This window comes from Blennius ocellaris (assembly GCF_963422515.1).
Source record: "Blennius ocellaris genome assembly, chromosome: 6".
Lineage (NCBI taxonomy): Eukaryota > Metazoa > Chordata > Actinopteri > Blenniiformes > Blenniidae > Blennius > Blennius ocellaris.
Window position 1 is genome coordinate 6069798 of NC_137655.1, and position 15147 is coordinate 6084944.

General features: G+C 44.1%; 1 protein-coding gene across 2 annotated transcripts in view; it reads left to right on the forward strand.

Moving 5' to 3' along the window:
* Nucleotides 1-15147, forward strand: part of slc4a3 (solute carrier family 4 member 3) — a 60301-nt gene that overhangs the window by 5164 nt on the left and 39990 nt on the right. The window contains exons 3-4 of one of the 2 annotated variants that reach the window (XM_080498270.1): nucleotides 13391-13568; nucleotides 14699-14949. In XM_080498270.1, coding sequence (XP_080354396.1) covers nucleotides 13391-13568; nucleotides 14699-14949 — 429 coding nt within the window. Of the gene's footprint in view, nucleotides 1-13390; nucleotides 13569-14698; nucleotides 14950-15147 lie in introns of those variants that run through there. The other variant, XM_080498271.1, reaches the window with a different exon arrangement.

The following is a 15147-nucleotide window of genomic DNA, read 5'->3' on the forward strand; positions in this document are numbered from 1 at the left end:
AAAAGATGGACAAATCAAGCGCAAGCAATTACCTGTCCTTGTCCTAGCGTTTCCCCCTCTCCGCTGCCTTCCCTTATATCCCCCCTGATTGCAAATTGCCAGGCTGCGAAGGAGGAAACAAAGGTTGTGGAGGAGGAGCCGGGAGGAAGAAAACCCTCCCCTCTTCAGAACTTCAGAACAAAAACATCCAATAAACTCACAAATAGTGATTGAAGGTTTAACGTGTTGCTCACATCCAAGTCCTTCACTTGAGTTAATGTCGACTTCCACATTTTTTCCACTGCAAAGTATATCATGGGGAGCAATTCTTAGGCAAAATCGACTTAAAACTTAAAAATAGTTATACAGTTGAATAGTTATAAAATATTTATTTAAAATTGTATTTAATTTTCTTTTATTTACTTCATAAAATGTCAAAGCTCTTTTCTTTCTTTCTTTCTTTCTTTCAAATTACAGTCTGGTGCTGCTGACGCTGCATTTTTGGCTTTTCTTTGAACGTCATACAAGGATAAGTGAAGTATAAAATAACATTTCAGCTATATTTAATTTTTTTTTGGAAAACTTTATTTTACTGTCGAAAACTTCAGGGAACTATTTATTTGTTTAAGTTTTCATTCAACTTTATAAGATATACTGCTGAGCCTGGGAGCTCCCTGCACTCTGTTAGAATTTTAAAAGACAGATGTCTATTGTCTAAGATTAAAAATATAACAAAAACAGCTTAACATGTTTTTCCAAATCTGACAAGCTGTTTAAATGCTTAAAGGCATTTAAAGAAAGTTACTCATTGGATTTTGTATCATTCATAATTCTAATTAAATTGTAGAAAGAAGTGCATGTGGGTTGCATTAGATTGACTATGTGGAGAAAATTATATATTTGGAATCACAGGGTTAAAAATGAGTTTGTAGCATCCTAACAAAATGCAAAATACTGCCTAATACGCAAACTCTCCATGAGTCAGTGACTCATCTGAAAGCACTGGGCTGTAAGGCAGCCGGGATAACTAGCCTGACCCAGTTCCTCAGCTTCACAACAATCATGAAGTCGAGTTGTTAAAAGAGACTAATTGGCCAGTTTGAATCGATCGAGTTCTTATTTTACAATTTTGCAAGAATTATGATTTTAATGAAGCAAAGAATTTTACGTGGATTCTGCAAACATCCCTTCAAGGTCAATACTAAATGATAAATTCACCAAGACTCGACGAACAGCAGATCACATATGGATTTAATCACTAATATATTGCGATTTCAAATATTTATTGGATTTTTTTTTTTTGAGTATCATCCAAATGTGGGCTGAGATGAGTCACACCCGGGTCTGTCCCACCTATCAGGACGCTCTCCAGATCTTCTTCCAACTGATACAGATCAGCCGGTGTTGTCAGGCAGAAACGGCTCTGCCGGCTAAGTGGATGATGTGTCATCGTGCACAGTGGGAACTGTGTCATCCATGCGCCGTGCGGCCGGCATATTGTGAGTCTCGTTCGATTCAAAAATAACAAGCTTAATCTTTGCCTGCACAGGCGGACCTTTCCGTCGTCCACTCCTAAATCATTACTTCCTTTAGCTGATTCATAAGTCCGGGTGAGCACATTGAGAGTAGCGAGATGTGGCGTCATGGTGAGTCCGAGAGCGAAAAGCAGGGGGGTCATCGCTGCAAAGGCTCACTGATGCATGTGGAGGGATCCTCTCCAAACATCTTGGTACCGGGAACCAATTTACACCTTTGGAGATCTAGAGGATTCTATGTGTTGATGAGATACTTCTGTTTTGGCACAAAAAGACGACTTCGCCCTCGAGGACGAGATGTCCACATATGTGGACATTTTTTTTTGGTTTCCTAAGACCACAATACTACATTAGTTCAAGAGGTTAAACATTTGACAGGTGATCATACACTAGATGATCAGTCAATGCTTTCTTTTTGCTTTCTTTCTTAATTTTTTTTTTTGCTTTCTCGTTTAATCATTGCTTTCCTCAAAAGCATTTATCTTGTAGCTTTTTTAGCCATAAACTCAGAATGCAGAACTGTTTGTCATCAATTTCAATCTGTTAGCCGTGCCTGAAAAGGACAATGTTCACATTACATTTTTTTTTTTTTAAACTGCACATTAACATTTTAAAGTGATTCCTTGTAAACATCAACTGACAAGAGAAACAGAACACAGAAGCCGATATTCATGTCGGCTGACATTTGCCTGGGAAGGCTGCCAGCCGGCCGCATCAATCAGAGAATCAGGCGCCGCATGAAGGGAGTGGGAAGCAGTTTGAAACATCACAGGAGGAAACAAAAGACCAGGAAGTGACATGGAAGCTGAGCGATCTGCTGAGGGAAGCATAATTCCGATTTAGGTCAGCTCCACCGTTTTCCAAAAATTGTGATTCCAGTGGCTCTGTGTGCCATTGTAAATGTTGTTGTGTGAGCAAGGCCAAAATCTTGACCTGAAATGATCTTACGGTGGTTGGTTACTCACACGTGAACTTAATCCTAATCTAAAGAGCAGACGCGGCTGTAATCCAAACCTGAAGTGAAGGTATGCAAGCCGAATGACCTTCACTTCGGACGACGTCACTAATGTGAGAACACTTGACAAAAGAGACAAACCCTCCTGAATCCTCGTCAAGCACTTCATGCATAATTGATCGCCTCTCCGCTCTGCGCGCCATTCCCACACGTGTGAAACATTAAAATGACTTTTCACGTCCAGCCCGACAGACGGTGCGTCACTACACGGCGCTTTGCTACACGACGCGTTGCTACACGGCGCGTTGCTACACGACGCATCTCCACAATGCGATTTGGTGCGATACGGTACAATTCAACATGATGCAAAGAAATTACACCAAAAATTTAATTTGAAAATAAGAAGCTTCAATTCCATAATGGTACTGGAGGTGGTGGATCTAGTCTTAGGATTTTATTATTAGAATTTATTCTTTATTCCAATCCTCTTATGTGTATGATACGGGCAGTATTCTTATACTATACATACATTTTCAATACCCGTTTAGAAGGACTTATACACAAAAATCCACCAAAAACTAACAAATGCATGTTTTCATGACAGGTGTTTCTTTTATGCTCACCTTTAGAAGGATTTACTCTCCAGTCTCCATTTTTTTTAAGTTTCATCTTACAGTCGTCTGCATTAACATTTTAGACGTGAGACATTTAGTGTCATTCTGTACGTTTTGCTAGTTTTGGAGGCCTTACAGCAGGGGTGTCCAACATGCGGCCCGGGGGCCAGAACCGGCCCGCCAGAGGATCTAATCCGGCCGCCATGTGATTTATTTTAAAGTATAAATATGAAAACTGACAGAGGCTGATCTCAAAACACTAGATTGTCAAAAATGACATTCAAAACCGCCCTTGATCAGAATTAATTAATGCGTCTGTGGAGGTCACATAACGCAACGCCTTTCACAATAAAACGAGTCCAACTTGTGTGAAATGATACTTTAGACACGTAAACCCCCCAAAAATTCCAGATGATGACAAATTGTTTTAATCCTGAATACAAATATGATATCCAGATACAGGTGACTGGGGTTTTTCTGTGTGTGTTTTTTTTTTGCAAATATAATAATATCTGATTTCCTTTAATATGTAAATTTCAGAATAGACTGGCAAATTCTTGCAGTTACAAAAGGATCAAAAGAAGGAAAGACTTTGCATTTGTCCAGATCTGCAGTTTAACATTTGATGTTTGACTTGTTGGGCCTCCAGAGGTCAGATCAGTTTGAAATCAGTTTGACGCCCCTGCCTTACAGGCACATTTTGAATCTCTGTGAGGAAATAGTAGAATAATTTGTGCCTCATGAGAAATACGCACCTCATGATTATCCTGTTGAAGTTGATCAACTGAATCACAAGCAAAGGAACGACATGCATTGTCACGGTTTGTGTTCCACCTCCCCTTGTGTGTGTGTGCGTGTGTGTGTGTGTGTGTGTGTGTGTGTGTGTGTGTGTGTGTGTGTGTGTGTGTGTGTGTGTGTGTGTGTGTGTGTGTGTGTGTGTGTGTGTGGTGGGCGGGGCCAACATGCCTCGCACTGCAGCTGAGCTGCACCCCTGAGAGCTTCATCATCATCATCATCATCACCTCCTCCATAAAGCCCCTGGATCGTTCTTCGCTCGTCGCCAGATCGTCTTTTTATCAAAGTGGTGCTTTGCTTGGCCAGCGCAGCTTTTTGGAAAGGAAAGGAAACCTTTGTGGTTCTTTTGGACCTCATGGTGCCGAGTCTTGTTTTGTTCCTTCCTTGTGCTGCTCCAGTGTTGGACGTCTGCTGCATGACCCCCGTTTGGACTAAAACCACTGCTGTGACCCACGAATTACTATAAATCCTGTTCTCCTCACTGCAGCCGGTCTCCTGGCAGCTTTCAGGCCCAACGTGCACCTCAAGCCATAACGTGCATACAAACTCCTGCAGTCATTTCACACGAAATATTGTTTTTTGGGATCGTCGGTTCTTCAGAGGATTTTCGTGACTTCGTGTTCAAACCATAAATACCCTCTTACATATTCAGGCACTGATGTCGCACGTTAAAACCAGAGAGAAGAAGAAAGTCCCCTTCAACCCACATCTCCACTCATCAAAATAAGAAATCACGATAATAAGTTTAGAGCTTTTATTGACAAGCTTTTTTCTTCGGTTGATTTCTGGCTTCCGGCATCCATTCAGTCACATTCGCCGATTGGGGAAGAGGAAGCTCTAAGAGGGAACCTGGAACGAACCACCACACAGTGAGAAATTGACTTTTTAAAGCTCAAGTATTTTACAGTTCTTCAACCAAAGGTTGGGCGGGTTTCTGCCCTGTTGGAATTCCCATGTATTGAAGCTGAGGAGATGGTCTTACCGAGGTCGCTGGTCCTGGCCCATCCACTGCAGCCTTGCTCCCATGGGATGTCAGCCAGCGGGCGCAGCTGGAGCTCCACGTCACCCACAACATCCAGCCTGCAGGTCTTTAGCATCTTGCTGATGTTGAAGGCTCTGTGTGTCACAGTGTTGGAGACCTCTTCCGTCTGGTTGTCCTGCTCTTTCTGGCAGCGAGGGTCTATGAGGGAACCCAGGGACACTTTTTAAAGGTCAAACTTGATACGGTTTTTCATCAGTTTCACTCAGGCATCAGAGGTCCAACCACATTGCATGTATTCAGTGTCTTTCCCCCAAATCCAGCCTGAAAGAGGATTTTGTCCGCACCTGTCTGTCTCCTGGTTTCTTTGGACAAGAGCTGAAGCACTTTCCTCTGCTCCTCAATATGTTCCTGCTCAACCTCCATGTGGACCTGCTGGATGGTTTTGGGGCCCTGGGCGGCTCTCCGGGGGACCCAGTTATTCTGAGGAAACACAAATGGGTCTTTGTGAATGTGAATCGGTGAGATGGAAGTTGTGCGAGATTCTGCAGTTTCAGTTCAAATAACCAAAGCGTATTCTGAAATATCTTCAGAATTTTTTTTTCTGAATTTGACCAATTCACAAACAGCTTGAAGATTAAAAAGAAAAAAAAGCTTTGACAAGCCTCTGAACCAAACACTCACCAGTCTCAACTCGAGGACGTCCTGCAGCATGAACCTGATCCGAGAGCATGTCTTGCGCTCTTTGACGATTCCTTCAATCTGCTTGAAATGTCGATCCATTTTAGCCTGATTAAAAAAAAAAACATAGAGAAAGTTAGACAGAGTTTTATTTCTGTTTCTGTTTAACAGCAACAAACAGCAGTTTTTAAGGACTTCTAACTCATTTCCCTCTACTTAGAGTGAGAGCTGCCCTGACCACTAAACAACTGCAGACAATTTATTTTAGATCTGAAATAAAAACTGTCTGAAAATGCTGTCCGATATAAATAACAGCCTCGGCACCGCAATGTGATTTGACATGTGAATTTACGTGAAACTCTCCCTCTTCATGCTGTGCCTTCATTCACTACATGCAAGTTTGAACCTGACATAAATATTATCTTGTCGTTTTCAGTAAGAGAGCAAAGAAGTGTATTTTTCTTGAAGATCAAACTGGTGCTTTCTCCACAAATGCTGATGCAGAGTCGGCAAATCGATTGAGCCGGTCTCACCTTGAACTTCTCGGCGTCGAGGTCTCTGCCGACGGTGGTCAGCAGCTTGGCCAAACACTCCAGCGACTCATCGTGGTTGTTCCTCAGCAGCTCCACCAAACATTGGTCCATGATGGGCTCGGTCAGCATCTTCAGTTTGAAGAGCTCGCCGATGAATTTCACGTTGCCAATGGTTCGCCTTCTGGCCTTGAGCTTGGCTTCGTCAAGCTCCTCCCGAAGCCGCTGGCGCTCCGTTGGCTAAAGGAAAACCCAAATGAGCAAATATTATTCTCAGACTTGGTGAGCTGTTCAGACGTAGTGTTGCAGGAATTGTAATCGACGCATACCGACGCAGCAGAGTTCAGCTCCTGCTGCTTCCTCTCGAACGCCTCATCGTTAACGCTCTCCTTCTCGAAGCCCTCCTGGCAGCGGTTCAACAGCACCTTGTGAAACCTCACGGTGCGGCCGGGTTCCTCCGTCATCTGCACCTTCAGCTGTGAACCACAGGCAGAGGTGGAGTTCAGGAGGAGAAATGAAACGGGTAACAAATGTTGACCACAATGGAGGAAAACTGCTCAAGCACTTCTCCCATCAAGATCTTCCAAGCAACTTGAGATTCAATAAAACAAATGTACAACAATAAACCAATGTCCTTTGTGTTAAAACGTCCACATTGGTCCTTATCTACACCCCAATGAATAAACGTGTCCTTACTGTGGCAAGGCCGCAGCACATCTTGGCATAGATGACTGAGAAGTTGGGCTCGTCGATGGCCTTCTGGAAGATCAGGTCCACGACCCTTCTCAGCCTCTCCTCGCTGTCGATGGGCAGGTCAGTGATCTGCTTCATCAGACTGTCAAACTTCTCGGGTGTCAGCTTGTTGAGGATGCTCTTCACTTTCCTCAAGAGCTCCTGGGGGAAGACCAGTTAGAACATGTGGTTAATCACTGGGATCATCAGTCAATTAGCGTGTGTACATGCACCCTGAAATCCACTCATTCAATTAGCTGAACTGAACTCGGGACGTTTCTGAAGTGCTTTGAAGCTTGTCGGAACCGATTCAATTGCCTGGTTCCTCTTGGTTGTCTGGTTTTTAAGGTCAGGTAAACATGACCAGTCACTGTTATTGAGTTATTGTGAATCTACAGCTCAAAGCTATCTTGATCCACGATTTCATTCAGATCGACTAGTTTTGCTTCTCTAATCTCGTCAGTCTAGTTCTGACTGATTTTGTTTGAGATTCTGAAAGCTTGAAGCTCCTTAACTAAGCACATTTCCTTCAGGAATATTAGTGTAATGTAGGGAGAGTGTTTGCTGATACCTGTGTTTCCTGCACTGGAGAATCCTTCGCAGCGTTCGCCCTCTTCAAGCCCGGCCTCCAAGGATTCGCTGACTGGTTGAGCTGAACATCGTCGTTCATTTTCATGGTGACGTTCCTGCAGCGAGGCCGCCGTGGCTGCTGCTGTTGGTGAGGCTCCTCATTCTTCTGGGCCTCCTCATGCCTCTGAGGCTCCTCATGCCTCTGAGGCTCCTCATGCACCTGAGGTTTCTCCTGCTCCGGAGAAGCATGTTTCTGATCCTCCTCACATTGAAGCTGCTCTGTAGGGAGCTGAGCCTCCTCACATTGAAGCAGCTCCGTAGGGAGCTGAGCCTCCTCACATTGAAGCTGCTCTGTAGGGAGCTGAGCCTCCTGATGTTGAAGCTGCTCCGTAGGGAGCTGCGCCTCCTCATGTTGAAGCTGCTCCGTAGGGAGCTGAGCCTCCTCATGTTGAAGCTGCTCCGTAGGGAGCTGAGCCTCCTGGAACTGAGCCTGGAACTGCTGCTCTTCAGTGTGGCTGCTGCTCATCTGCTCCTGCAATTTGAGGTAGATAATGTGAGGTTAATGAGGGTGCGGCCATTCAAAATAGCAACACAGAAAACCAGACAATGAGTCACAGAAAGTGGAGGCAAGCAAGCACGCAAACAAACAAATAAACAAGCCTAAAATGCAGGATTCAGCAGAAACAAGGACCTTGAAGTATCAGACCATTCATAATACTGGTCTAGGTTCTGCCTAGACCTAATATTGCAGTTTTAAAGTGTTATTTCCAGATAATTAATAAAATCTAATAATTCAAATTCTAAGACTTGAAGGCGCTTACCTGTGGATTGTAGTACTGGGGAGCAGGGGGTGGGTAGTAGTACTGGGGAGCAGGGGGTGGGTAGTAGTACTGGGGAGCAGGCGGTGGGCAGTAGTACTGAGGAGCAGGGGGTGGGTAGTAGTACTGGGGAGCAGGAGGTGGGCAGTAATACTGGGGAACAGGGGGTGGGTAGTAGTACTGGGAAGCAGGGGGTGAGTAGTAGTACTGGGGAGCAGGGGGTGGGCAGTTGTACTCAGGAGCAGGGGGTGGGCAGTCATTCTGAGGAGCAGGGGGTGGGCAGTTGTACTCAGGAGCAGGGGGTGGGGAGTAGTACTGAGGAGCAGGGGGTGGAGGCATCGGCATAGCCAGACCCATAACCAGAGCCATAGCTGGAGCCGGATCCATAGCCTGAACCGGAGCTGAAGCTGGATCCATAGCCGGGGCCATAGCTGGCACTGGAGGCATAGCCGGAGCCATAACCAGAGCCATAGCTGGAGCCATAGCTGGAGCCGGAAATGGGCAGTAGTAGGGAGCGGTGGGGAGTGGGTAGGCAAAAGCCATGGGTGTCATCATGGTTGATTTGGGTAGAAAGCCGCAGTGGAAGTATGACACAGGTCGGAAGTTGTGCGTCCGTGGGATTCGCAGGCCTTGCAGTCTTTCTCTGAGTTCTTGGGAATAACTGAAAGTAAACAAATAGAAATTACAAACCACACATGAAAAATGTAGTATTTCCTGAAGAAAGTGCAACGCTGGAGCAGGAAAAACTAAACTGTAATGCTGAAGAAGTTGAGGTAGTTAAAGGACCCCCCCTTGGGGAACAAATATACTGTTGATATGTTCCCAAAATCTTGCGACATGTCAGCAAGAAAACCAAACTTGTTAAACTGGATTTGACAGTAACGACACAAACAGTAAACAGGATTATGTTTTTGTCAGTTTGGGTCCAGATGACTTCAGATTACAAACCAAGAGCTTATTAATCTGTTTTCTTGATCATACAAGGTAAAATTAAGCTTATTTTTCTGACATAAACTCTAGAATTCATATTATAAATGACAGTTCCATAAAAAAATTTTCATATGAAACGATAAATGTGTCTCAATACAAAACATATTTAAGGTGTTGAATATGACAATGTTTTCTCCATCTGTAAATTAGTTTTGGTTCTTGACTTCATCTTTACTTCTATTAGCAAACAAGAAAACAATCAGCATACTCACTTCTCCAGTTAGAAGACTTGTAGAAAAAGTTCAGGGACTCGCAGTTCAGTAATGGTGGAAGACTCGTGAAGAAACCGGACCAGATGCTCGAGAGAGTGACCGTCAAGTGAAAAGCCACCCAGTGGACCAAACTCTGGTGTATATGTGCCTTTGATCATCAAAGGACAGTCTAAGCCTAACATCTCAAAGGGATCAAAGGAGTTAAGCTCCGCCCATATGTCAGACTGCACATTTGACCTTCAAGGTGCAGTGGGACATCAAAGGAATCAAAGGAGTTAAGCTCCACCCCAATGTTTACCCCAATGGGCGATATGGCCTCAAATCAATATCATGGTATATTGAGCACTTCACCTCGATCACGACTCCACTGCACTAAAAAAAATGTTTGTCCACTAGATGTAGCAGTTCTACTGATAGTAAGACTCCCCTGGACCTATTTATTGCCACTTTAAAGGACTGTTAAACTCCATTGTGTGAAAATAAATGAAGTAAATACCAATTAAATACTTTGAGTTGAGATTTATTGAAGAGCCGATGAGCTCAGATGACCTGAAATGAGGACAGAGGATGAGACTTCATCTGTACTGCAGCGGGATTTCTCCAGTCGTATGAAAAAAGACCTTCTAACCTGGTTCTTCTGAAAGAACTGACATATTCTGTGTTTAATGGACAGAGCATTAAGAGACAATTCATTACAGCTGATTCAGTTTTTCACATATGTTTATTGCACATTTTGACATCATGATAATAATAAATACATGTGCTATAAATTGTGCTATTCTATAGCCATTTCGGAGTAGCCGCATAAACCACCACAAAATGTTTCAAGATGGTTATAAAATGCATTGCGCATTGATAAAGTTGATCTTTACCTTTTATTATTGTAATTGGGGATTTCTATTTAAGAGAAGAATATCAATACAACTTCACAGAAAACAACTTAATGTTGTATTAGGAGCGGGGCAGGTGATCAGAAAAGGTTGAACTGCACATTTTGAGTCAAAGGCGTGTCTCGGCTCAGTTGATCAGGCTGATCAGGCAACCACGAGTTGATCAGTTGATCAGGAAACCACGAGAGCACCTTAAAGCTCAGACGAAACTGACAATCTTTTGTTTTTTACTCACATTGAAAACATAAAGTGCATCATTCAACGATGTGGACACACAAACCCCACCACTGTTTTGATATACTGGTGATGTAGTGATATATTAAGTCATACAATATTGAAAACATTTCTCACTTTATATTCTTATTTATGAACTCTGAAGAGTACTGGCAAGACTACAAGAGCCATTAATTTATAAAAAAAATGTCAATATCAACTGAATTAGTAATGGTTTCGTTGGATGTCAGTACTGTCTTTTATTACTCTCATGGTTCTCTTTCTGCAGGATGAAGGTTTAATTAACTCAATTTATGTCAACTGTATTTATATAGCAACAAATACTACACATTCATTTCTGGGTACTTTTTATAGAGAGAGGGAAGGACACACACACACACACACACACACACACACACACACACACACACACACACACACACACACACACACACACACACACACACACACACACACACAGAGAGAGCGAGCGAGCGAGCACAGAATGCAGGAAAGGGACACTTTATTTCACAAGTAATACACAGACGTTCTGTCCCACCCTATACTCACTGTCACACATCGGTCTGCAGACGGTTTACCCTGGTTGTGCGTGAAACGCCACATCTGCACAGCCTGAGGTCAAAACCCCCTGGAGGGCGTTCAAGTCTTTCCTGCTCTGAGGTTAGCAAAATGAAAAATGTACCCTGGAGACCATCATCTGACACTTTCTACAATATGGAGCGGACCTGCAAGATGCAGTAATGCTTTTCTGTTTGTGCCAGTGTTTGTCTTCATTGAAATGTTTTGACAGATCTGGTGTGGCAGAGAAGCTTCAGCGCTGTAAAATAAGCAGAGTTACATTTCCTGTCTGGACTCTGGTTAAGTTCGCTGTTGAGTTATGAGAGGAAATATGGTCAATGGATTTTACTTTTCCACTGATTCAGCAAAGTGCCTCACAAAGTTAGTGACACACACACACACACACACACACACACACACACACACACACACACACACACACACACACACACACACACACACACACACACACACACGCACGCATGTACACACACAGAAGATGCTCAATCAGTTCATTGGGAGCCTCAGAGCACTTGAGCCACAACCACCAAACCAGTAGCACTACTAGTGCAACTAGTTGTAGGAGGTAGTAGTAGTAATAGTAGTAGCAGCAATAGCAGTTGCAGTTGCAATACTGGTACCAATAGTAGTAATAGTAATAATCACAGCAGTAGTAATAGTAGTAGTAGTAGTAGTAGTATTTATAGTAGTAATAGTAGTAATAGTTGCAGTTGTAGTAATAGTAGTAGTAGTAGTAATAGTAGCATCAATGGTAGTAGTAGTAGTAGTGCTAATAATAGCAGCAGTAGTAGTAGTAATATTAGTACCAGTAGTAGTATTCGCAGTAATGCTCGTAGTAGCAGAAGTAGTAGTCGTCGTGGTTAATTGTATTCAGTTTTTATATTCTGTTGTATTCTCCACTCCACCATTTCAGCAGGTCAATCAAATCACTATAAGATCTAATTTAACTCCCGTCTTGTAGCTCAGCCCGGTTCTCCTCCTCCTCCTCCTCCTCCTCTTCCTCTTCTTCTCTCTGAGTGGCAGTCGACTCCAGCAGGTCACCGTCATTCTAAGCTGCTTTTGTCACCGTTGTACCTGTAATATCAGGAGTCTGTTCCTGACATATCCAGACTTGAAAAACATCCTTTTAAGGTGATTCCTCTCATGCTCAGCTGACGTGCACCGTCTCAGATTTCCAGCAGTGCCCGGATGGGTTTGTGTCACTGTACGCCATTGTCTGCCACCCCGCTCCCTATTCAGAGAGTGCCTCCACCACCTGGGCCGGGGTGGCCCACCTCCCGTGTCCTCCCACCCTGACTGGCTTCAAAGCCCACATAAAAGAGTCATTTGTAGCAGGAGAGCTCCAGCAAAACCCAACCAGCTCTGGAAGGGAGTCCCTTTAGCACGATAAACGAAGTATTGCTCCCCGTCGCATTACATCAGGTCCATAAAATCCCGATGATCTGAATAATACGTTTTGGGGGGGGGGAATTGTTTTTTTTTGTTTTCAGAGTGCTTTAGCAGGTGAAACATTATTATTATTTTTTTTTCCACCTCCAGTTTGCTTTTAAAATTCACCGTCCACCTCGGAGTGGAGTAGATAGGTAGCTCTGACCATTAAAAGCATCCTGTCCCTTCGTCCCACTGGTAATTAGGGAGTAATGGAGCCCTGGCACAAGGAAATCCGAGACCCACTGAGCAGCAGCCAGAGCCCTCGCCGTGCCAGCGCCAATCTGAGGCGGCTCGTCCCGGCGGTTCGACCAATCAGAAGCGGCCGGCGGCCGAGGCAGGGCACTCCCATCGGGGCCGGCTGTCTCCAGGGAATGTCTGGTGCATTCGTTCTTGGCTGCTTAGCACTTTGTTGTATTGATTCCATGTCCACACTACATGCAACGGCGGTTGTACCGACACCCTGCAGGTACTCTAATCATACACAACCATTTAAAAACTCTCAGCAATGTGTGTGGGGCAACACAGGGAGTAAATTAAAAAAAACTCTCGTTCATTCTACATTCTTACAATTTATACGCCATTCACAGTGAATATGCTGCATTGAGGATGTCATCTCTGCTCTCCGAGTCACGCTGTGCCATCTTAAAGGAAGGCCTGATTGCACAATCAGGGAAGCCCGATGTATATAATCACTGAGTTGCAAATTCATAGCTGTTTCTTTTGAGTGTTGTAATCGGGACCAAACCTGAAATTGCATCTGGACTCTATAATGCCTCTCACAGTTCTCTCCGAGCGTTGCCTTCGGCTTTTTGACGCCCTTTCTCTCGTCTTTGGCAATAACGAAAAGCGATCGACTTTTTCTCCAGGTGAAGGTGGAGGAGGAAGATGAGGAGGGATCAGCGGAGGAGCAGGAGGAAGACGAGGAGGAGGCGAAGTGGGAGAAAGCCCTGTCTGTGGAGCGCTTCGGAGACATCATCAGCGAATCTGCCTCGAGCGGGAATGGAGAGCGGATGGGCCGGCACTACACCGAGAGGGACTTTGAGTGTAAGCGGATGGAGAAGCAAGTCGGCTGCGAATGCCGTTGTCATAATTTAACGCTGCCACGTTAAAGTTGTTATATTTCGTGATTGCAATAATACAGTATCTTTCACCAGAAGCCATTCTCAAACTGCAGAAGACCACAGCACATCTGAAATGCATTGCTCCAGCCAACTACAACATCTACAAACTAACCAAAATATGAAGATTTGTTCCATAAATAGAATAAGTCATTATATAAACTGAAGCACAAATAACTTGCATGTCTTTCAATAAAATCTTTATATTGTAATTATCATTCAACACAGCATGTCAGCATTCTCGAGGCTAAAGTTTCCCACACGGGGGCAACTTGTAGTTTAAAATCACCTTGAGCACCTTGAGTGTACTTAAGGGGGAAACACTATTTGAAAAGTAAAAGTACCTTTTTCCTGACAGGATTATTGTCACAATATTGTTTTATTTATGTAATTTGGTCCAGCATTCCGAAGTGAGCCAATAGGTAAATGTTGACATGCCAGCATTAGCATTTAGCTCTGTGAGGTGCTTAAAATGTGTTTGCATCTGGATAATTTTTCCTATTGACACTGTAATGAACAAGTAATCCAAGAATGCGTTCAAGATCCCGAACCTTGTTGATTGTGTTTCCATTAAGAGATCAGATTTCCAGTAGACCGCCATATTCCACGGGTGCATTTGGACGGATTAGTGTTGCAGAGATTAGCACACGGATGCTCCTGCAGGAGATAATGGAGTACTGAGATTAGATTGAGCCGCTTTCTTTTGATGTTTATTAAGCAGAGTGTTTCTCCATTATTGCTGGCTAATTAGACTCTAAACCTTTGTTTCGCTCGTGTCTTTCAAACGTTTAAAAGGGGAAGAGACGGCATGTCACATGCACTATGTACGGCTATTTCTACAATATAGTTGTGCACCGGTTCAATCCCACTTTGTCTTGTGCAAGAAATCAATAATTCCAATAGTCATCCTGACAGGCTCAAGTGGATGAAGTGTCTCAAAATGATAAGCTGCGCCGACGCCGCTGTCATCCTGAAGAAAAGCCAGGACGGTATATTACAAAGTGTTGGCACGTGCTCAGAGTGTTTTTTTTTTTTTAAACACTTTTAAACTCACAGATCACCGGCACACGTTCCACCACACGCACCACCCTCTGTCCACCCACCTGCCCGTGCCACAGCGCCTGCGCAAGAGGGTGCACAGCGCCGACCGGCGGCGCAAGAAGAAGCGGAAGAAAAAAAAGACCTCGCTGCCCCCTTCCGACGTCACGCCCACCATCCACGAGGTAGACGAGGAGGAGGCAGAGTCGGAGACGGAGGCGCAGGGGGCTGCCGCCACACCCACCGAGCCCCCCAATGTCCAACCACAGGTAATATAAGGCTGAAGAGCTTTTAGAGCCAACGTAAGAGCTCGCTCACAAGACTATTCAAATAAAAATGCATCGTTGGCACGTTTTTTTTTTTCTTTTTCAGAAAAGCTTTGCGTTTACATAGCGATGTTTTGGAAATGATGTGTGTTTACATGGAAATGCAAACTGCTGGATCACTGCTCTGGTTTGGTAGCACTT